Source organism: Oncorhynchus gorbuscha, linkage group LG15 (assembly GCF_021184085.1).
Source record: "Oncorhynchus gorbuscha isolate QuinsamMale2020 ecotype Even-year linkage group LG15, OgorEven_v1.0, whole genome shotgun sequence".
In the NCBI taxonomy this organism is placed as follows: domain Eukaryota; kingdom Metazoa; phylum Chordata; class Actinopteri; order Salmoniformes; family Salmonidae; genus Oncorhynchus; species Oncorhynchus gorbuscha.
The window spans coordinates 18119170-18144268 of NC_060187.1; the positions used below are offsets into that span (position 1 = coordinate 18119170).

General features: G+C 43.5%; 1 protein-coding gene across 1 annotated transcript in view; it reads right to left on the reverse strand.

Annotated features, from left to right (window-relative positions):
• Positions 1 to 10864, reverse strand: part of slc1a7b (solute carrier family 1 member 7b) — a 103738-nt gene extending 92874 nt beyond the window's left edge. Inside the window, exon 1 of the mRNA XM_046300565.1 lies at positions 10449 to 10864. Coding sequence (XP_046156521.1) covers positions 10449 to 10589 — 141 coding nt within the window. The 5' untranslated portion in view covers positions 10590 to 10864. The remainder of the gene's footprint in view (positions 1 to 10448) is intronic.
• Positions 10865 to 25099: the final 14235 nt, after the last annotated feature.

The window sequence follows — 25099 nt, forward strand, 5'->3', positions numbered from 1 at the left end:
AGCCAAGTGACACAACAAGGAGAGCCAGAACAGCTTGAAAAACAACATCCCTAACCCATTGCCATCGCTTCCCAGGGCATCCAAACCCCTTGGATTCCAGCCAGGTCACCCCTGATATAATTCAGTCTGCATTAGCCGACATTAGATGTCTGAGGAAGTTAAACAGGTTGCGAAATGTTGCAAGTTCGAATCCATCAATAGAAAGTTGTTTTTGAGATTTTTGTTGTTAGGGAAACATTTGCTTCTGGTGCCAAAAGTTGCAAGTTTGATTCCAGCGATGGAAAGTTGTTTTTGAGATTTTTGTTTTAAGCCTATCCTAAACCTTAACCCTTACCTCAACCATTTGGAGTTAAATCCTTAATATAACCCTAACCTTAAAAAGTCAGACTTAGTGCCTAAATTGAACCTTAAACGCTTTGAAATTAGATGTTTGGAACAACTTTGAAATCTGACGTTTCAGAAACATGGATGAACGTCTAATTCTGCCGTGAGACTGTGAGAGCGTGATGATTCAGTACACTAACCCTTCATCTGTGGGTACCTCTCTCTACGTAGGTCTACAAACTTTTGTGCTACTGAATTTTTTGCAACACGACACAAACCAAGCTTTGTTCACGTAGACTGTGAAATCACTGTGGAGAGCCCTTTAGACTCAGTGTAGAGAGGAGAGTGTAAAATCACTGTGGAGAGCCCTTTAGACTCAGTGTAGAGAGGAGAGTGTGTGTGATGGCTAAGCAGTGTGTTATTGAACACAGTTCTGCTTACAGATCAGTTTGCATGCAAGATGCTAAACATATTTGTGTTGTATTTCACTCTGTTCTTGGCTGAAATCTGACAAATGTGACGTGTCATGACTATTAGGTTTCCTCACTCCAGTAAATTCTCAGATTCTGGAAATATTTTATGCCATGATATATTGTTGATTACTACATTTACACCATGTTGAATTCTGAATTGTATTCTTCATGCTTTTACACAAAGTTATTTAGACTCTCTTCACCTGTGGAATGAACTTTGATGTAGTTTAAGACCATAAAGAAGAGAGAGGAGACACGTACAACATCCGGGTTGGAGACCTCTGTAAACCCTGGTACTCTACTACAGTCATTACAGTCTATTATCCTGTTCTATCAATAACCTCTCAAGGAGAACTAACAACCAGCAGATACCTTCACTCCATGCACCTGGCCCTGTTGTGAGGGCAGATGCTCAAGGACAATTTAAAAAAAACTTGTTTAGCCCAAAAGCAGCTTTTAAACCCAAGCCAGTCGGGGTCTAAACAAGAACAAACTTCAACAGACCTCTCCTTATTTACACTACCCCTAAACACAGTTGTTGGCACCGCCTGCTAGTCTGCCACTATTCATTGGCACAGCAAGCACATAGCCATTACCGCATGGTCCAGAAATAGTTGGTAACACTTTACTTGACACCTAGTCACATAACACATTATGACACGATCATAGCATATGTCATAACAGCTGGCATTTGTCATAACCTGTCATAATATGGTCAAAACACTGTCATGACCCATATATACACTCTTATGTAGGTGTCATAACCAGCCATAAAATATAGCAATATATGTCACAACAGGTGTCACTTTACTTGGACTACGAAAATACACTTTATGACACTGTCAAGAAGCATTATGACCATCCTGTGTCACTTTACTTGGACTAAGAAAATAGACTTTATAACACTGTCAAGAAGCATTATGACCATCCTGTGTCACTTTACTTGGACTAAGAAAATAGACTTTATAACACTGCCAAGAAGCATTATGACCATCTTGTGTCACTTTACTTGGACTAAGAAAATAGACTTTATAACACTGTCAAGAAGCATTATGACCATCCTGTGTCACTTTACTTGGACTAAGAAAATAGACTTTATAACACTGCCAAGAAGCATTATGACCATCCTGTGTCACTTTACTTGGACTAAGAAAATAGACTTTATAACACTGTCAAGAAGCATTATGACCATCCTGTGTCACTTTACTTGGACTAAGAAAATAGACTTTATAACACTGTCAAGAAGCATTATGACCATGCTGTGTCACTTACTTGACTAAGAAAATAGACTTTATGACACTGTCAAGAAGCATTATGACCATCCTGTGTCACTTTACTTGGACTAAGAAAATAGACTTTATAACACTGTCAAGAAGCATTATGACCATGCTGTGTCACTTTACTTGGACTAAGAAAATAGACTTTATGACACTGTCAAGAAGCATTATGACCATCCTGTGTCACTTTACTTGGACTAAGAAAATACACTTTATGACACTGTCAAGAAGCATTATGACCATGCTGTGTCACTTTACTTGGACTAAGAAAATAGACTTTATGACACTGTCAAGAAGCATTATGACCATGCTGTGTCACTTTACTTGGACTAAGAAAATAGACTTTATGACACTGTCAAGAAGCATTATGTCATCAGCAACAGAGCATTGGGTTAGGCGCATGTCTGACATCATTTAATATGGTATATTTCAGAAAAATGTCATAACATATTCATACTGTTGACAAGTATGCTATAGCGGAATGGAATGTCTTGCCTTGTGTGGTAGGTTATGTGGGTTTTTGACACTCTTATGTAGATGTCATAACCAGCCATAAAGTAATGCAATATATGTTTGATTTGATTTGATTTGATGTCACAACAGGTTTAAATATATGTGTCATGACAGTGTTTTGACCATATTAGTGGCGTAGAGCTCTAAGGCAGTGCATCTCAGTGCTAGAGGCATCACTACAGACCCTGGTTCGATTCCAGGCTGTATCACAACCGGCCGTGATTGGGAGTCCCATAGTGCGGCGCACCATTGGCCCACCGTCGTCCGGGTTTGGGTTCGGCAGGGGTAGGCCGTCATTGTAAATAAGAATTTGTTCTTAACTGACTTGCCTAGTTAAATAAAGGTTCAATAAAATAAACAATAAGAAATAATATTATGTTATGACATATTAAGACATGGTTATGACCGTGTCATAACATGTTATGATGCTGGGTGTCAAGGGAAGTGTTAAAATAGTCATTCACTTTGCTGTTCATGAAAGTACTCTAACACTGCTAATGAGGTTGGCCATGTAAGTCGCTCTGGATAAGAGCGTCTGCTAAATGACTTAAATGTAAATGTAAATGTATAAACTGTTACTGATTGTGATGGTAGGCTATGCAAGATTATTGTCTATTAATAAGAGTTCCATAACTATGGTCCCAAACTGCTGAGCCTGTGTCTCAGTGAGTGGCAGTCAATTCCCCCATGCTGACTCTGATCAATTGCAACGATCACTTTTACACTTGAATACTCTTGAGTCCTTAAAGGGTTCTTCAACTGTCCCCATAGGATAACCCTTTGGAGAACACTTTCAGGCTCCATGGAAACCCCTTTTGGGTTCCATGTAGAACCCTCTGCGTAAAGTGTTCTATAGTACATGGAACCAAAAAGGGTTCTAATGGAACTGAAAGGAGTGTATAGTTGAGGAAAGCTTTTGCATCAATTAAGTTATTTTGTTATAGTCACATTCATCCCAGATATAGCTACTGTATGAAACCCCCACAACTCACTCCACTGATCTCATGTGCTCTCCCTCTACACCTCAGGCCATCCTGCCTGATAGGATTGGACAGAATGGGCAGCAGCAGCACCCTTTGGTTCCCCTGGTGTAAATATCCAGACAAACTGGGTCTGAGCCAAGTCTGCTGTCTGCCTGCCCGATCCCTCCTCTTCTCTCCTCAACCATTTCTCCCACTGCGCCCGACATCACGTCTAAGATCACTATTCGGAACCAAATCAAATCAAATGTTATTTGTCACATGCGCTGAATACAACACCTTACAGTCAAATGCTTATTTACCAGCCCCTAACCAATAATGCAGTTTTAAGAAGATACCTGAACAACGTAAGAGATCAAAATAACACATGATTAAAGAGCAGCAGTAAAATAGCAATAGCCTGCTCCATCAGTGCTCAGACTGTCTCCCAATAGGCTGAGATCCTTGACTGAGGGCTTGTAGGCCTGTTGTAAGGCAGGTCCTCACCAGAAATCACCGGCAACAACGTCGCCTATGGGCACAAACCCACCGTCGCTGGACCAGACAGGACCGGCAAAAAGTGCTCTTCACTGACAAGTCACAGTTTTGTCTCACCAGGGGTGATGGTCGGATTCACATTTATCGTCAAAGGAATGAGCATTACACTGAGGCCTGTACTCTGGAGCGAGATCGATTTGGAGGTGGAGGGTCCGTCATGGTCTGGGGTAGTGTGTCACAGCATCATCGGACTGAACTTGTTGTCATTGCAGGCAATCTCAATGCTGTGCGTTACAGGGAAGACATCCTCCTCTCTCATGTGGTACCCTTCCTGCAGGCTCATCCTGACATGAGCCTCCAGCATGACAATGCCACCAGCTATATTGCTCGTTCTGTGCGTGATTTCCTGCAAGACAGGAATGTCAATGCCATGGCTAGCGAAGAGCCCGGATCTCAATCCCATTGAGCACGTCTGGGACCTGTTGGATCGGAGGGTGAGGGCTAGGGCCATTACCACCCAGAACTGTCCGGGAACTTGCAGGTGCCTTGGTGGAAGGGTGGGGTAACATCTCACAGCAAGAACTGGCAAATCTGGTGCAGTTCACGAGGAGGAGATGCACTGCAGTACTTAATGCAGCTGGTGGCCACACCAGATACTGACTGTTACTTTTGATTTTAACCCCCTTTGTTCAGCGACACATTATTCCATTTCTGTTAGTCACATGTCTGGGAAACTTGTTCAGTTTATGTCTCAGTTGTTGAATCTTGTTATGTTCATACAAATATTTACACATGTTAAGTTTGCTGAAAATAAACGTAGTTGACAGTGAGAGGATATTCTTTTGTTGTTGCTGAGTTTAGGTAGATCATCACTCGTTGAACCAGGGGATTCGTTTTTTTTTCAAATCACCTGCAGCAGCACAGGGTGTGTGTCACGCCCTGGTCGAAGTAATGTATGTTTTGTCTTCATTTGGTGTGACATGGGTTATTGTGGTGCGTTTTTGTCATGGGGTTTTTGTGGGGTGTCTAGCATAGTCTATGGCTGCCTGAGGCGGTTCTCAATCAGAGTCAGGTGATTATCGTTGTCTCTGATTGGGAACCATATTTAGGCAGCCATATTCTTTGAGTATGTCGTGGGTGATTGTTCCTGTCTTTGTGTTTGCACCAGATAGGGCTGTTTCGGTTTTTCACATTTCATTTATTTTTGTAGTTTCTGCATGTGTAGTTTTTCCTTCATTAAAATATATCATAAATCATCATCACGCTGCATTTTGGTCCGAGTGTGAACAACCATCTTATTGAATCATATACTGAATCAGATACTGATTAAAAACAATGGGCATATGGTTCATTAGGGTTATTTTGTAATCTCTCTTCATTTATATGTATGTGAAGTGGAGGCTGGGCATTCAGACAACGGTCCTTGCAAATCCCAAATTCTTGGGACGTCCATACCCCATTGAAATGTACATTTAAAATGGTTAAGGTTAGGGTTAGGGTTGGGTAAGGGTTATGGTTATGGGTAGGAGAGAATATGAATAGGATCATATTGATATATTACAATAACTATGTGCAGTGAAGACGCTAATGCCAATGTAGCAGGCTCTAAGAGATTTCATCAGCATTGAACGGCAGAATAATAATAAACCATAAGCAGTCTATTTAGCCTCATACTCAAAAGTACATTAAGTCTCTCCTCCACTTTCTCTCTCTCGTTCTCTTTTTAAATATATTTCTTTCTCTCTCTTTCTTTCTCTCTGTCTCCCCTTTTCTCTTTGTGGTGTGAGACTGTGTAACCTTCACTGCAAATTGAAGAGGATTTGGCACACCTCCAGCCCCCATACTTTTAAATAAATAAAGCACCAGCATGACTAAATCAAAGCCCACTCTAATTTCTTCATCCCTCTAATGACAGGGCCCATTTCACCTCTTTATGGTTACATGTTAGCCTGTCCCTCTCATTGCCCTTCTCCTCTCCATCTCTCCGTCTATATGTCCATCTCTAGCCCCCAACTCTACTCAACCACCAACATAAGTACAACTTACTCAACCCATCTAACCTGTTCACAGTCATGTCACTGTATCTCCGCCAGCCGCCAACTCAACAACCAAAAGGTCTAAAAGCCCACTTTAATTTACGTGAAACCTCAGGAGCCTTCATCTATCTCCAACATGTCAGAAATGTACATCTAGAGACACTGAAAAAAACACTTATTACACATAATAATTATATCTAGGTATCTACTTTCAAAACTAATGCAAACCGCTCCCAGCCCTCAACTCAAGTCAACCAACATTTCCAGCCTAAAGCTCACTGTAATTTATCAGACATCATAGAGGCCTTCTTCACTCTATATTTCCAACATGTCTTTCAAAATGGAGGGGCTAAGAGGCACTTTTGGCTAATGTACATTGCAGATAGTATAGTCCACTGATTACACATAATAACTGTAGGTAGCTAGCTACATTCAGAATCAAGCAAAAAATAACAGCCCCCAGCACCAACTCAACCAACAAAATTACTAATCACAGTCAGAGGCCTCCAGCAATCTCCAATCTCCAACTTGTCTTTCAATATGTAGAGGCTAAGAGGTTTTCAGGCCTTCGTTGTAAATACAAATTTGTTCTTTATTGATTCGCCTGGATAAATAAAGGTTAAATAAATATAAAAAAGGTACTTTTGGTTATTGTAGTTACGACGGAGGGATAGGAGGAAAGCATTTGTTTGATTGGATGATAATCCGCCATAGTCAGAGTGAAGGACTATCCTGCTATATTTAAGCCCTATTCCAGAATATGATATAGCTTTACTCACAGGGGGTGAGGGGGATAAACACTGAGGTGGGAGAGAAAGCTGCCGGCCCTCATGCGTATGAGACTGGACCTTCTCCATGGGGAAGCTGTGATCAGGGGTGGGGGGCAAGTGTCACATCTGCTTTGAGATGTAACGTACGGTTCTGTCAGGAGACAATAGTGCACGGAAGGCCACCTCCAGCTTTTTATACCGACTAATATTGGACCAGGTCTCTCTTGAAAAAGAGATTCTCAGTAGAAAAAGATAACTCAAGATGAGACTAGACTGGATAAATAAAGGTTAATGTTATGGATGGGGTGGTGTCAGTGATCCAGTCAGCTTATCAAAGGTCAGAGTAGGTGTTTCAATAAAGCTGTACATGTAAGTTAGACCTGGATTTGGCAACCCACTCCTCACCCTACACCTTGTCGTACTATGAAGCTATTGAGCTGCCATGTGGTGCTTACTACAATGCATTATAATTAACATATCACTGTCTTTTTGAACACATTCAGTGGATCTCTTCTTGCACATAGCGGCCAAGGTGGGGAATGATGGGAGTCTACATAGATAGGACCTTATTTTGGGATAGAGGAACACAACCACACAAGGTTAGGAGGTGGGCTCACAACAAATAGTATTTTGGCCTTTTGGACCAGTGATTTGGGTGTACATTGACAGGTTTGTGGGAAGGGTAGAGTAGAGGCTTTATACTGTAGATAACAGCACATGTTGGACCATGGCATCACACGGGGGGAATGTGGAGATCATGGGTTTAGTATTACTTCCACAGGTTCATAGGTAGGGTATAGCAAAGGGTTTATAGGTAGGGTATAGGAAGAGGTTCATAGGTAGGGTATAGCAAAGGGTTTATAGGTAGGGTATAGCAAAGGGTTTATAGGTAGGGTATAGGAAGAGGTTCATAGGTAGGGTATAGCAAAGGGTTTATAGGTAGGGTATAGGAAGAGGTTCATAGGTAGGGTATAGCAAAGGGTTTATAGTTAGGGTATAGCAAAGGGTTTATAGGTAGGGTATAGGAAGAGGTTCATAGGTAGGGTATAGCAAAGGGTTTATAGGTAGGGTATAGGAAGAGGTTCATAGGTAGGGTATAGCAAAGGGTTTATAGGTAGGGTATAGCAAAGGGTTTATAGGTAGGGTATAGGAAGAGGTTCATATGTAGGGTATAGCAAAGGGTTTATAGGTATGTTATAGGAAGGGGTTCATATGTAGGGTATAGAAAATAGTTTCTAGGTAGGGTATAGAAAAGAGTTTCTAGGTAGGGTATAGGAAGAGGTTCATAGGTAGGGTATAGGAAGGGTTTCATATGTAGGGTATAGAAAATAGTTTTTAGGTAGGGTATAGGAAGAGGTTCATAGGTAGGGTATAGAAAAGAGTTTCTAGGTAGGGTATAGAAAATAGTTTATAGGTAGCGTATAGGAAGGGTTTCATATGTAGGGTATAGAAAATAGTTTTTAGGTAGGGTATAGGAAGAGGTTCATAGGTAGGGTATAGCAAAGGGTTTCTAGGTAGGGTATAGGAAGGGGTTCATAGGTAGGGTATAGAAAAGAGTTTCTAGGTAGGGTATAGGAAGAGGTTCATAGGTAGGGTATAGAAAATAGTTTCTAGGTAGGGTATAGGAAGAGGTTCATATGTAGGGTATAGAAAATAGTTTCTAGGTAGGGTATAGGAAGAGGTTCATATGTAGGGTATAGAAAATAGTTTCTAGGTAGGGTATAGGAAGAGGTTCATAGGTAGGGTATAGAAAATAGTTTATAGGTAGCGTATAGGAAGGGTTTCATATGTAGGGTATAGAAAATAGTTTTTAGGTAGGGTATAGGAAGAGGTTCATAGGTAGGGTATAGAAAAGAGTTTCTAGGTAGGGTATAGAAAATAGTTTATAGGTAGCGTATAGGAAGGGTTTCATATGTAGGGTATAGAAAATAGTTTTTAGGTAGGGTATAGGAAGAGGTTCATAGGTAGGGTATAGCAAAGGGTTTCTAGGTAGGGTATAGGAAGGGGTTCATAGGTAGGGTATAGAAAAGAGTTTCTAGGTAGGGTATAGGAAGAGGTTCATAGGTAGGGTATAGAAAATAGTTTCTAGGTAGGGTATAGGAAGAGGTTCATATGTAGGGTATAGAAAATAGTTTCTAGGTAGGGTATAGGAAGAGGTTCATATGTAGGGTATAGAAAATAGTTTCTAGGTAGGGTATAGGAAGAGGTTCATAGGTAGGGTATAGAAAATAGTTTATAGGTAGGGTATAGGAAGAGGTTCATAGGTAGGGTATAGAAAATAGTTTCTAGGTAGGGTATAGGAAGAGGTTCATATGTAGGGTATAGAAAATAGTTTCTAGGTAGGGTATAGGAAGAGGTTCATAGGTAGGGTATAGAAAATAGTTTATAGGTAGCGTATAGGAAGGGTTTCATATGTAGGGTATAGAAAATAGTTTTTAGGTAGGGTATAGGAAGAGGTTCATAGGTAGGGTATAGAAAAGAGTTTCTAGGTAGGGTATAGAAAATAGTTTATAGGTAGCGTATAGGAAGGGTTTCATATGTAGGGTATAGAAAATAGTTTTTAGGTAGGGTATAGGAAGAGGTTCATAGGTAGGGTATAGCAAAGGGTTTCTAGGTAGGGTATAGGAAGGGGTTCATAGGTAGGGTATAGAAAAGAGTTTCTAGGTAGGGTATAGGAAGAGGTTCATAGGTAGGGTATAGAAAATAGTTTCTAGGTAGGGTATAGGAAGAGGTTCATATGTAGGGTATAGAAAATAGTTTCTAGGTAGGGTATAGGAAGAGGTTCATATGTAGGGTATAGAAAATAGTTTCTAGGTAGGGTATAGGAAGAGGTTCATAGGTAGGGTATAGAAAATAGTTTATAGGTAGCGTATAGGAAGGGTTTCATATGTAGGGTATAGAAAATAGTTTTTAGGTAGGGTATAGGAAGAGGTTCATAGGTAGGGTATAGCAAAGGGTTTCTAGGTAGGGTATAGGAAGGGGTTCATAGGTAGGGTATAGAGAAAAGTTTCTAGGTAGGGTATAGGAAGGGGTTCATAGGCAGGGTATAGAAAAGAGTTTCTAGGTAGGGTATAGGAAGAGGTTCATAGGTAGGGTATAGAAAATAGTTTATAGGTAGGGTATAGGAAGGGGTTCATATGTAGGGTATAGAAAAGAGTTTCTAGGTAGGGTATAGCAAAGGGTTTCTAGGTAGGGTATAGGAAGGGGTTCATATGTAGGGTATAGCAAAGAGTTTATAGGTAGGGTATAGGAAGAGGTTCATAGGTAGGGTATAGCAAAGGGTTTCTAGGTAGGGTATAGGAAGGGGTTCATAGGTAGGGTATAGAAAAGAGTTTCTAGGTAGGGTATAGGAAGAGGTTCATAGGTAGGGTATAGAAAATAGTTTCGAGATAGGGTATAGGAAGGGGTTCGTAGGTAGGGTATTGAAAATAGTTTATAGGTAGGGTATAGGAAAATGTTTATTGGGTAGAGTATAGGATTTATAGGTAGATCATTGTTGATCCAGGGGATGACAGAGGGAGGGGTGTGGCTGATGGAATACAACCAAGGAATCACATAGGGGAGTAGGGAGTATGTAGGAAGGAGGCTGCTTACTGACCTGCTCTGTGAGCCTTTTAGTCCTTAGGAAGAAGCCCAGCAGGCATCCTATGACCACAGCCAATACAGACAGAATGAGGAGTCCATTCTGTTTGCACACCCCCTTCACCCTCACCCACACTGCATCCAGAGCCACAACCATCACAAATCCCTAGTCTTTCCCAGTCCACGCTGTATCAGCAGCAACCCATAGAAAAGCACTGACCCAACCCAGGATGGATGAGGGTGAAAAGAGAGGGAACAAGAACGAAAGAGATAGAGAGAAGAGGACAGAAAAGACGAATGGGAACGGATGAGATAGGCAATTCTTGATCTCCTTTCACGCTCCAGGTTTAAAGATACTTTTGGACCGTCCGCATGGGCGTCCCTCTCTCCTTTCTGGCTGGTGAGCTGTGCTGGACTAAGGAGATCAACACACTTTCCAGGCATCCCCTCCCTTTCTCTTACACCCATCCCATCATACCCAACCGTCTATTCCATCCATCCCCTTTCTGTTCTGCCCCACCCATCCATCAGGAGACCCAGCCCTCCCCTCCAGACCTCTATTCCCAGCCCTCCCATCCCTCCCTATCTGCCTCCCATGCCTGCATCCACTCCCTCTTTTCCCCTCCAATCATCAGATTTCTAGCCCTCCCCTCTATCCCTCCATCCCCACACTGTGACCAGCCAATCCAGCCCCTCCTCAGCCCAGCCTGTGATGCCGCCAGGGGTCTATGAGAGTGTGACAGCTGGCAGTATTGTTCTGAGGGTTAACATCAGAAATCCTCTTACAGAGACACCCAGTATTTAAAGGGAGCTGAAGGCTGGATTAAAGATCCAGCAACAATTGGACAAGGAAGGTTACCTGCAAGTTTATCCCAGAGAGATCATAGATGGCGTCCTTTCAGCCTGTTGAATTAAGCTAATGGAGGGAAAGGAAAAAAAGTCCACTGACTAAACTAATCCTAACAGTATCTGGGCGATTCCAAGGGAAAGTCAACCTGAGCACGCCGCCCAGAATGTTAGTCATTTCCAAATGAAACCACATTCAGAACTTTGTATCATCATGATGATGTGAATAAAAATATTCCCAAACATGCATCCTGTTTGCAATAAGGAACTAAGGTAAAACTGTTTAAAAAAAAATGTGGCATAGAAATTAACTTTATGTCCTGAATACAGAAGTGTTATGTTTGGACATAAAAATAAATGGAATAGATCTAAGCACAGGAAAAATCCTAGAGGATAAGCTGTTTCAGACTGCTTTCCAACAGACACTGGGAGACAGATTCCTAGATGATAACCTGTTTCAGACTGCTTTCCAACAGACACTGGGAGACAGATTCCTAGAGGATAACCTGTTTCAGACTGCTTTCCAACAGACAATGGGAGACAGATTCCTAGAGGATAACCTGTTTCAGACTGCTTTCCAACAGACACTGGGAGACAGATTCCTAGAGGATAACCTGTTTCAGACTGCTTTCCAACAGACAATGGGAGACAGATTCCTAGAGGATAACCTGTTTCAGACTGCTTTCCAACAGACACTGGGAGACAGATTCCTAGAGGATAACCTGTTTCAGACTGCTTTCCAACAGACAATGGGAGACAGATTCCTAGAGGATAACCTGTTTCAGACTGCTTTCCAACAGACACTGGGAGACAGATTCCTAGAGGATAACCTGTTTCAGACTGCTTTCCAACAGACAATGGGAGACAGATTCCTAGAGGATAACCTGTTTCAGACTGCTTTCCAACAGACAATGGGAGACAGATTCCTAGAGGATAACCTGTTTCAGACTGCTTTCCAACAGACACTGGGAGACAGATTCCTAGAGGATAACCTGTTTCAGACTGCTTTCCAACAGACAATGGGAGACAGATTCCTAGAGTATAACCTGTTTCAGACTGCTTTCCAACAGACAATGGGAGACAGATTCCTAGAGGATAACCTGTTTCAGACTGCTTTCCAACAGACACTGGGAGACAGATTCCTAGAGGATAACCTGTTTCAGACTGCTTTCCAACAGACAATGGGAGACAGATTCCTAGAGGATAACCTGTTTCAGACTGCTTTCCAACAGACACTGGGAGACAGATTCCACTTTCAGTAGGTGTAATATACAGTTGCTTACCAAGACGAAATTGAATGATCCTGAGTGGCCCAGTTAGTTTTGAATTAAATCGATTTGGAAATCTATGGCAATACTTGAAAAATGTCTGTAAAGCATTGATCACCAACCAACTTGACAGAGCTTGAAGAAGAAGAAAAAATATATATATTGCACAATCCAGGTGTGCAAAGCTCTTAGAGACTTACCCAGAAAGACTCACAGCTGTAATTGCTGCCAAAGGTGATTCTAGCATGTATTGACTCAGGGTTGTGAATACTTATGTAAATGAGACATTCCTGTATTTCATTTTCAATAAGTTAGAAAACATTTCTAAAAACATGTTTTCACTTTGTCATTATGGGGTATTGTGTGTAAATTTTAATCCATTTTGAATTCAGGCTGTAACAACAAAATAAGGAAAAAAGTCAAGGGGTATGAACACTTTCTGAAAGTTTTGATCTGATTTACTAGGATCCCCATTAGCCGATGCCAGTCGACGCCAATGGCGACAGCTAGTATTACTGTGGTCTGACACAACGAAAAAGACATTACAGACAAAAGACTTTACAATGTACATACGTTGAACCCGTGTGTGGTGTTAATGCGTTTGTTATTCACCCAATGTCCGCAGGTCTGATGGACCCACAACATTATTGGGTTTAAAAAAGACTTATTAATTAGATGTTTACTTATATCAGTTACAATCAATACAGACAGCATAGACCATTAATATTTGCCATTTACCTTTGCTAGATCACATTTATCAATAAAAGCGCTATTCATTTTAGTAAACAAAAATCAATTATAATCAAGACATGGGTGGAATGAATCATGTTTATCTTTAACAAATATAAATAAAACAAGGTTTCATCACTATTGATGTTTATTGCTTTGAACTGAAAAAATTGGAAGGACAAATTTTATATACAGTATTTTATGGAAATGAGAAATGGTCCCATTTAACATAAATTAAGGCCAATCTACACACAACATGAGGGACAGAGTCTTACTGTGTGTGTGTAGCAAATGTATTTCTTGCACTTGATGCATGTGTACTGTGGCTTCCTGTCCTTCTTGGGTTCACACACATCGCAGGACTTCTTCTTGTGACTACTAACTGCAATCTAGATCCAGATGATGAAAACACTTAGTTCAGGAATTTTACCCACATCTCAGACCCTCAGACGAACCATCAAACAGGCAAAGCGCCGCTGGGCCAGATGGATTACCAGGATGTGTGCTCCGGGCATGTGCTGACCAATTGGCAGGTGTCTTCACTGACATTTTTAACATGTCCCTGATTGAGTCTGTAATACCAACATTCTTCAAGCAGACCACCATAGTCCCTGTGCCCAAGAGCACTAAGGTAACTTGTCTTTATGTTCTGCATATCCGCGTCGGCCCTTTATGTCCTGCATATCCTCTTCGGCCCTTTATGTCCTGCACATCCCTTTATGTCCTGCATATCCTCTTTGGCCCTTTATGTCCTGCACATCCCTTTATGTCCTGCATATCCTCTTCGGCCCTTTATGTCCTGCACATCCCTTTATGTCCTGCATATCCTCTTCGGCCCTTTATGTCCTGCACATCCCTTTATGTTTTGCATATCCCATTATGTCCTGCATATCATTTTATGTCCTGCATATCCCCTTTGGCCCTTTATGTCATGCATATCCCTTTATGTCCTGCATATCCCTTTATGTTCTGCATATCCCTTTATGTCCAGCATATCCCTTTATGTCCTGCATATCCCTTTATGTCCTGCATATCCCTTTATGTCCTGCATATCCCTTTATGTCCTGCATATCCGCGTCGGCCCTTTATGTCCTGCATATCGCTTTATGTCCTGCATATCCCTTTATGTTCTGCATATCCCTTTATGTCCTGCATATCTCTTTATGTCCTGCATATCCCTTTATGTCCTGCATATCTCTTTCTGTCCTGCATATCCCTTTATGTCCTGCATATCCCTTTATGTCCTGCATATCCCTTTATGTCCTGCATATCCCTTTATGTTCTGCATATCCTTTTATGTCCTGCATATCCCTTTATGTCCTGCATATCCCTTTATGTCCTGCATATCCCTTTATTTCCTGCATATCCGCGTCGGCCCTTTATGTCCTGCATATCCCTTTATGTCCTGCATATCCCTTTATGTTCTGCATATCCCTTTATGTCCTGCATATCCCTTTATGTCCTGCATATCCGCGTCGGCCCTTTATGTCCTGCATATCCCTTTATGTCCTGCATATCCCTTTATGTCCTGCATATCCCTTTATGTTCTGCATATCCCTTTATGTCTTGCATATCTCTTTATGTCCTGCATATCCCTTTATGTCCTGCATATCTCTTTCTGTCCTGCATATCCCTTTATGTTCTGCATATCCCTTTATGTCCTGCATATCCCTTTATGTCCTGCATATCCCTTTATGTCCTGCATATCCCTTTATGTCCTGCATATCCCGTTATGTCCTGCATATCTCTTTATGTCCTGCATATCCCTTTATGTCCTGCATATCTCTTTAAGTCCTGCATATCCCTTTATGTCCTGCATATCTCTTTATGTCCTGCATATCTCTTTATGTCCTGCATATTTCCTTTTATGTCCTGCATATCCCTTTATGTCCTGCATATCCCTTTATGTTCTGCATATCCCTTTATGTCCTACATATCCCTTTATGTCCTGCATATCTCTTTATGTCCTGCATATCCCTTTATGTCCTGCATATCCCTTTATGTCCTGCATATCCCTTTATGTTCTGCATATCCCTTTATGTCCTACATATCCCTTTATGTCCTGCATATCCGCGTCGGCCTTTTATGTCCTGCATATCCCTTTATGCCCTGCATATCCCTTTATGTCCTGCATATCAATTTATGTCCAACATATATCTTTATGTCCTGCATATCTCTTTATGTCCTGCATATCCCTTTATGTCCTGCATATCCCTTTATGTCCTGCATATCCCTTTATGTCCTGCATATCCCTTTATGTCCTGCATATCCCTTTATGTCCTGCATATCCCTTTATGTCCTGCATATCCCTTTATGTCCTGCTTACCCTTTTATGTCCTGCATATCCCTTTATGTTCTGCTTATCCCTTTATGTCCTGCATTTCCCTTTATTTCCTGCATATCCGCGTCGGCCCTTTATGTCCTGCATATCCCTTTATGTCCTGCATATCCCTTTATGTCCTGCATATCCCTTTATGTCCTGCATATCCCTTTATGTCCTGCATATCCCTTTATGTTCTGCATATCCTTTTATGTCCTGCATATCCCTTTATGTCCTGCATATCCCTTTATGTCCTGCATATCCCTTTATGTCCTGCATATCCCTTCATGTCCTGCATATCCGCGTCGGCCCTTTATGTCCTGCATATCCCTTTATGTTCTGCATATCCCTTTATGTCCTGCATATCCCTTTATGTTCTGCATATCCCTTTATATTCTGCATATCCCTTTATGTCCTGCATATCCCTTTATGTTCTGCATATCCCTTTATGTCCTGCATATCCCTTTATGTCCTGCATATCTCTTTATGTTCTGCATATCCCTTTATGTCCTGCATATCCCTTTATTTCCTGCATATCCGCATCGGCTCTTTATGTCCTGCATATCCCTTTATGTTCTGCATATGCCTTTATGTCCTGCATATCCCTTTATGTTCTGCATATGTTACGCTGGTGAATGAGGACCCAAAAGCGACTTAGCGAAAACAGAGTCTTTATTCCAGTAAATGGCAAAAGTAATAATCCTGGAACACTAAAGAAGAAAACAAAACAGGAAAAAACTTAAATCCACTTCTAGTAACGAGGACAGACTGGAGACTCGACCATTGACTGCAGGTTGCTTCGGGAAGGCACCGACCGTAGCAGACTAAGACACCTGCTCACACGCAGCATCTGAAGGAGACAAGACACGACAGGGCGAGACAAGGACACAGCACAGCGAACATCATACAAGGATCCGACAAAGACAGAAGCGGAAAACAAGGGGAGAAATAGGGACTCTAATCAGAGGACAAAATAGGGGACAGGTGTGAAAAGACTAAATGAGTGAGTAGGAGAATGAAGAACAGCTGGGAGCAGGAACGGAACGATAGAGAGAAGAGAGAGAGGGAGGGGGAGAGAGAGGGATAGAAAAAGGGAACGAACCTAATAAGACCAGCAGGGGGAAACGAACAGAAGGGAAAGCACAAGGGCAAGACAATATATGACAAAACATGACAGTACCCCCCCCACTCACCGAGCGCCTCCTGGCGCACTCGAGGAGGAATCCTGGCGGCAACGGAGGAAATCATCAATCAGCGAACGGTCCAGCACGTCCCGAGATGGAACCCATCTCCTCTCCTCAGGACCGTAACCCTCCCAATCCACTAAGTACTGGTGACCACGTCCCCGAGAACGCATGTCCATGATCCTACGTACCTTGTAAATAGGTGCGCCCTCGACAAGGACGGGGGGGGGGGGAGACGAACGGGGGTGCGAAGAAAGGGCTTGACACAGGAGACATGGAAGACAGGATGGACGCGACGAAGATGTCGCGGAAGAAGCAGTCGCACAGCGACAGGATTGACGACCTGGGAGACACGGAACGGACCAATGAACCGCGGAGTCGTAAGGGGAAGGTTACGAGTGGAAAGCCACACTCTCTGGCCGCGACAATACCTAGGACTCTTAATCCTACGTTTATTGGCGGCTCTCACAGTCTGCGCCCTGTAACGGCAAAGTGCAGACCTCACCCTCCTCCAGGTGCGCTCACAACGTTGGACAAACGCCTGAGCGGAGGGAACGCTGGACTCGGCAAGCTGGGACGAGAACAGAGGAGGCTGGTAACCCAGACTACTCTGAAACGGAGATAGCCCCGTAGCAGACGAAGGAAGCGAGTTGTGAGCGTATTCTGCCCAGGGCAGCTGTTCTGCCCAAGACGCAGGGTTTCTAAAAGAAAGGCTGCGTAGTATGCGACCAATCGTCTGATTGGCCCTTTCTGCTTGACCGTTAGACTGGGGATGAAAACCGGAAGAGAGACTGACGGAAGCACCAATCAAACGACAGAACTCCCTCCAAAACTGTGACGTGAATTGCGGACCTCTGTCTGAAACGGCGTCTAACGGGAGGCCATGAATTCTGAACACATTCTCGATGATGATTTGTGCCGTCTCCTTAGCGGAAGGAAGCTTAGCGAGGGGAATGAAATGTGCCGCCTTAGAGAACCTATCGACAACCGTAAGAATCACAGTCTTCCCCGCAGACGAAGGCAGACCGGTAATGAAGTCTAAGGCGATGTGAGACCATGGTCGAGAAGGAATGGGAAGCGGTCTGAGACGACCGGCAGGAGGAGAGTTACCTGACTTAGTCTGCGCGCAGTCCGAACAAGCAGCCACGAAACGGCGCGTGTCACGCTCCTGAGTAGGCCACCAAAAGCGCTGGCGAATAGAAGCAAGTGTACCTCGAACGCCGGGATGGCCAGCTAACTTGGCAGAGTGAGCCCACTGAAGAACAGCCAGACGAGTAGAAACAGGAACGAAAAGAAGGTTACTAGGACAAGCGCGCGGCGACGCAGTGTGAGTGAGTGCTTGCTTAACCTGTCTCTCAATTCCCCAGACTGTCAACCCGACAACACGCCCATAAGGAAGAATCCCCTCGGGATCGGTAGAAGCCACAGAAGAACTAAAGAGACGGGATAAGGCATCAGGCTTGGTGTTCTTATTACCCGGGCGATAAGAAATCACAAACTCGAAACGAGCGAAAAACAACGCCCAACGAGCTTGACATGCATTAAGTCGTTTGGCAGAACGGATGTACTCAAGGTTCTTATGGTCAGTCCAAACGACAAAAGGAACGGTCGCCCCCTCCAACCACTGTCGCCATTCGCCTAGGGCTAAGCGGATGGCGAGCAGTTCGCGGTTACCCACATCATAGTTGCGTTCCGATGGCGACAGGCGATGAGAAAAATAAGCGCAAGGATGGACCTTATCGTCAGACTGGAAGCGCTGGGATAGAATGGCTCCCACGCCCACCTCTGAAGCGTCAACCTCGACAATGAATTGTTTAGTGACGTCAGGAGTAACGAGGATAGGAGCGGACGTAAAACGCTTCTTGAGGAGATCAAAAGCTCCCTGGGCGGAACCGGACCACTTAAAGCACGTCTTGACAGAAGTAAGAGCTGTGAGAGGGGCAGCAACTTGACCGAAATTACGAATGAAACGCCGATAGAAATTAGCGAAACCTAGAAAGCGCTGCAACTCGACACGTGACCTTGGAACGGGCCAATCACTGACAGCCTGGACCTTAGCGGGATCCATCTGAATGCCTTCAGCGGAAATAACAGAACCGAGAAAAGTGACGGAGGAGACATGAAAGGCGCACTTCTCAGCCTTCACGTAGAGACAATTCTCTAAAAGGCGCTGTAGAACACGTCGAACGTGCTGAACATGAATCTCGAGTGACGGTGAAAAAATCAGGATATCGTCAAGATAGACAAAAACAAAGATGTTCAGCATGTCTCTCAGAACATCATTAACTAATGCCTGAAAAACAGCTGGCGCATTGGCGAGACCAAACGGCAGAACCCGGTACTCAAAATGCCCTAACGGAGTGTTAAACGCCATTTTCCACTCGTCCCCCTCTCTGATGCGCACGAGATGGTAAGCATTACGAAGGTCCAACTTAGTAAAGAACCTGGCTCCCTGCAGAATCTCGAAGGCTGATGACATAAGGGGAAGCGGATAACGATTCTTAACCGTTATGTCATTCAGCCCTCGATAATCCACGCAGGGGCGCAGAGTACCGTCTTTCTTCTTAACAAAAAAAACCCCGCCCGGCAGGAGAGGAAGAAGGCACTACGGTGCCGGCGTCAAGAGAAACAGACAAATAATCCTCGAGAGCCTTACGTTCGGGAGCCGACAGAGAGTATAGTCTACCCCGAGGGGGAGTGGTCCCCGGAAGGAGATCAATACTACAATCATACGACCGGTGAGGAGGAAGGGAGTTGGCTCTGGACCGACTGAAGACCGTGCGCAGATCATGATATTCCTCCGGCACTCCTGTCAAATCACCAGGTTCCTCCTGAGAAGAGGGGACAGAAGAAACAGGAGCGATAGCAGACATTAAACACTTCACATGACAAGAAATGTTCCAGGATAGGATAGAATTACTAGACCAATTAATAGAAGGATTATGACATACTAGCCAGGGATGACCCAAAACAACGGGTGTAAAAGGTGAACGAAAAATCAAAAAGGAAATAGTCTCACTGTGGTTACCAGATACTGTGAGGGTTAAAGGTAGTGTCTCATATCTGATACTGGGGAGATGACTACCATCTAAGGCGAACATGGGCGTGGGCTTCCCTAACTGTCTGAGAGGAATGTCATGTTTCCGAGCCCATGCTTCGTCCATAAAACAACCCTCAGCCCCAGAGTCTATCAAGGCACTGCATGAAGCAGCCGAACCGGTCCAGCGTAGATGGACCGACATAGTAGTACAGGATCTTGATGGAGAGACCTGAGTAGTAGCGCTCACCAGTAGCCCTCCGCTTACTGATGAGCTCTGGCTTTTACTGGACATGAATTGACAAAATGTCCAGCAAAACCGCAATAGAGGCACAGGCGGTTGGTGATCCTCCGTTCCCTTTCCTTAGTCGAGATGCGAATACCTCCCAGCTGCATGGGCTCAGTCTCTGAGCCGGAGGGAGGAGATGGTTGCGATGCGGAGAGGGGGAACACCGTTAACGCGAGCTCTCTTCCACGAGCTCGGTGACGAAGATCTACCCGTCGTTCTATGCGGATGGCGAGTGCAATCAAAGAGTCCACACTGGAAGGAACCTCCCGGGAGAGAATCTCATCCTTAACCTCTGCGTGGAGTCCCTCCAGAAAACGAGCGAGCAGCGCCGGCTCGTTCCAGTCACTAGAGGCAGCAAGAGTGCGAAACTCTATAGAGTAATCCGTTATGGATCGATCACCTTGACATAGGGAAGCCAGGGCCCTAGAAGCCTCCCTACCAAAAACTGAACGATCAAAAACCCGTATCATCTCCTCTTTAAAGTTCAGGTAATTGTTAGAACAATCAGCCCTTGCCTCCCAGATAGCTGTGCCCCACTCTCGAGCCCGGCCAGTAAGGAGTGAAATGACGTAAGCAATCCGAGCTCTCTCTCTTGAGTATGTGTTGGGTTGGAGAGAGAACACAATATCACACTGGGTGAGAAAGGAGCGGCACTCAGTGGGCTGCCCGGAGTAACATGGTGGGTTATTAACCCTAGGTTCCGGAGACTCGGCTGACCAGGAAGTAGCTGGTGGCACGAGACGAAGACTCTGAAACTGTCCAGAGAGGTCGGAAACCTGAGCGGCCAGTGTCTCAACGGCATGACGAGCAGCAGACAATTCCTGCTCGTGTCTGCCGAGCATAGCTCCCTGGATCTCGACGGCAGTGTTACGAGAATCCGTAGTCGCTGGGTCCATTCTTGGTCGGATCCTTCTGTTATGCTGGTGAATGAGGACCCAAAAGCGACTTAGCGAAAACAGAGTCTTTATTCCAGTAAATGGCAAAAGTAATAATCCTGGAACACTAAAGAAGAAAACAAAACAGGAAAAAACTTAAATCCACTCGTAGTAACGAGGACAGACTGGAGACTCGACCATTGACTGCAGGTTGCTTCGGGAAGGCACCGACCGTAGCAGACTAAGACACCTGCTCACACGCAGCATCTGAAGGAGACAAGACACGACAGGGCGAGACAAGGACACAGCACAGCGAACATCATACAAGGATCCGACAAAGACAAAAGCGGAAAACAAGGGGAGAAATAGGGACTCTAATCAGAGGACAAAATAGGGGACAGGTGTGAAAAGACTAAATGAGTGAGTAGGAGAATGAGGAACAGCTGGGAGCAGGAACGGAACGATAGAGAGAAGAGAGAGAGGGAGGGGGAGAGAGAGGGATAGAAAAAGGGAACGAACCTAATAAGACCAGCAGGGGGAAACGAACAGAAGGGAAAGCACAAGGGCAAGACAATATATGACAAAACATGACAGCATATCCATGTCGGCCCTTTATGTTCTGCATATCCCTTTATGTTCTGCATATCCCTTTATGTCCTGCATATCCCCTTATGTCCTGCATATCCCTTTATGTCCTGCATATCCTTTATGTCCTGCATATCCGCGTCGGCCCTTTATGTTCTGCATATCCCTTATGTTCTGCATATCCCTCTATGTCCTGCATATCCGCGTCGGCCCTTTATGTTCTGCATATCCCTTTATGTTCTGCATATCCCTTTATGTCCTGCATATCCCTTTATGTCCTGCATATCCCTTTATGTCCTGCATATCTCTTTATGTTCTGCATATCCTTTTATGGTCTGCATATCCCTGTATGTCCTGCATATCACTTTATGTCCTGCATATCCCTTTATGTCCTGCATATCACTTTATGTCCTGCATGTCTCTTTATGTCCTGCATATCTCTTTATGTTCTGCATATCCTTTTATGGTCTGCATATCCCTGTATGTCCTGCATATCCCTTTATGTCCTGCATATCCGCGTCGGCCCTTTATGTCCTGCATATCCCTTTATGTCCTGCATATCCGCGTCGGCCCTTTTTATATTTTTTATTTTTTTAACCTTTATTTAACCAGGCAAGTCAGTTAAGAACACATTCTTATTTTCAATGACGGCCTGGGAACAGTGGGTTAACTGCCTGCTCTGGGGCAGAACGACAGATTTGTACCTTGTCAGCTCGGGGGTTTGAACTCGCAACCTTCCGGTTACTAGTCCAATGCTCTAACCACTAGGCTTCGCTACCGCCCCTTTATGTTCTGCATATCCCTTTATGTCCTGCATATCCCTTTATTTCCTGCATATCCGCATCGGCTCTTTATGTCCTGCATATCCCTTTATGTTCTGCATATCCCTTTATGTCCTGCATATCCCTTTATGTTCTGCATATCCCTTTATGTCCTGCATATCCCTTTATGTTCTGCATATCCCTTTATGTCCTGCATATCCCTTTATGTCTTGCATATCCCTTTATGTCCTGCATATCCGCGTCGGCCCTTTATGTCCTGCATATCCCTTTATGTCCTGCATATCCCTTTATGTCCTGCATATCCCTTTATGTCCTGCATATCTCTTTATGTCCTGCATATCCCTTTATGTCCTGCATATCCCTTCATGTCCTGCATATCCGCATCGGCCCTTTATGTTCTGCATATCCCTTTATGTTCTGCATATCCCTTTATGTTCTGCATATCTGCGTCGGCCCTTTATGTTCTGCATATCCGCGTCAGCCCTTTATGTCCTTCCTGCCTATCTGCGTCGGCCCTGGTTGCATCCTTATCACATTGGCAGCCATGTGGGTTGGCTCATTCCTTAGGCAAGAAGACCATTCAATTTCAAATTTGTTTGACATCCATATTTCTCCTCCTGCAGCCTGCTGATGGGCTGGTTGCTGATAGGCTGGTCCTGGGGCTGTCTGGAGGTCAATCTCATCCTCTTCTTCCAACTCACTGTCAGACTTCGAATTGACATGATCCTCATATTCGGAAAATTATTCATTTTCCAAAGTAAAAGACGCTCCTTCCACACTAGCTTCTCTCTCTGCAAAAAAGGCCCTCTGAGCAGAGAAGATTTTTGCCATACTGATTGATTGTGGTAACGTGCCACACATGCAAAGCTATTTATTTGTTATGTCACTCCTACCGATTTTTTTTTTACAATGTATCGAAAATAATGTATTGTAATGTATTGCACTCAATGACAAATGAAAATGTGTTGTTTTACATGCTCTTCACAGAAAATGAGAAAAGTTGAAAAAAATGATTCATTGTCTCATTTTACTTTTAGTAAACTTTGAAAATGGGTCCCACAGACCCGAACACCACACAAGGGTTACAAACATGAACATGTCAGTACACACACAACAAGTAGGTCACATGGGGGAGAGGCGTTGTGCAGTGAGGTATTGCTTTATTTGTTTTTGAAACCAGGTTTGCTGTTCACTTGCGCTATATAAGATGGAAGGGAGTTCCGTAAACTTACGGCTCTGTATAATACTGTATGTTTCCTTGAATTTGTAATGGACCTGTGGACTGTGAAAAGACCCCTGGTGGCATGCCTGGTGGTGTCACGCCCTGGTCTTAGTATTTTGTGTTTTCTTTATTATTTTGGTCAGGCCAGGGTGTGACATGAGTTATTTATGTGGTGTGTTTTGTCTAGGATGTTTTTGTAGGTTATGGGATTGTGGTGTAGTATAGTTGTCTAGAAAAGTCTATGGTTGCCTGGAGTTGTTCTCAATCAGAGGCAGGTGTTTATTGTTGTTTCTGATTGGGAACCATATTTAGGCAGCCATATTCTTTGAGTGTTTTGTGGGTGATTGTTCCTGTCTTTGTTACACCAGATAGGGCTGTTTTGGGGTTTTCATGTTTCTTGGTTTTGTATATTGTTCTATTCATCTTTATTAAAGATGTATCAAAATAACAACGCTGTGTTTTGGTCTGCCTCTCCTTCACCGGAAGAAAACCTTAACAGGTGGGGTAAGTGTGTGTGTCAGTGCTGTGTGTAAGTTGACTATGTAAACAATTTGGCATTTCCAACACATTAATGTTTCTCGTAAAAACAAGAAGTGGCACAGTCAGTCTTTCCTCAACTCTTAGCAAAGAGAGACCTGCATGCATAGGATTGATATTAGCCATCTGATTACAATGAAGAGCAAGACCTCCACTCTGTAGCTGAACTACGTTTTTATTTGCAGATCATGACATTATGATTGGATAGAACTACAGTCATTTTTGACAGTCAAAACCTTTGTAGCCTCTGCATGTGAGCATGTCCATCATCCTACTCCAGCTGATATGATTATATGTGGGGACATGGCGTGTGGCAGGGCTTTGTAATTCATAATGTTTTCCTGTAATGTATGCCTACCATGATGTTGAAAGCTCCTGAGAGCAGCCCGGGAAGGGGGATTATGACTCAGAGAGAGAATCAGTTGGTTGGACAATCACAACCAACAACTGTCATAAATACACTGACACACTCTAAACAAGCAAGAGCTAGTTTCCTGATGGTGGGGTTGTGTGTCTGGATGTGCGTGAGTTTTGGGTGACTGGTAGCAAGATTTAAACAAGCCAGCTAGTTCCAGAATATCATATGGTAGATTGTTCACACAAAATGTTCTACTTTATACAAAACTCTCTCTCCCGGGCAACAATTGATTCAACACCTCTGTGACAGGATATTTCTCTCCTAGCAGTTCTCACCTTTTCAGCAGCTCTTTCTGATGATAATCCCAGGCATATTATTTGTGTGACCTTAAATGAGATTGAAAGACTCCAAAGATACTCCTACACCAGCCCTACTCAGTTTTATGCTATATTTAGACACTTTCTATTTCAAATGTCTGCCTCCCCCCACTGGGCACAGATGTCAGTTCAATGTCTAGCTTTGGAGTTGTCAACTACTGTAATGTGATTTCAATGTGAAATCAACAAAGCATTTCACCATGTAGTTGGATTCAGGTTAAGACAATGCCCTAACGTTGATGACTTTTTGCAAATCCA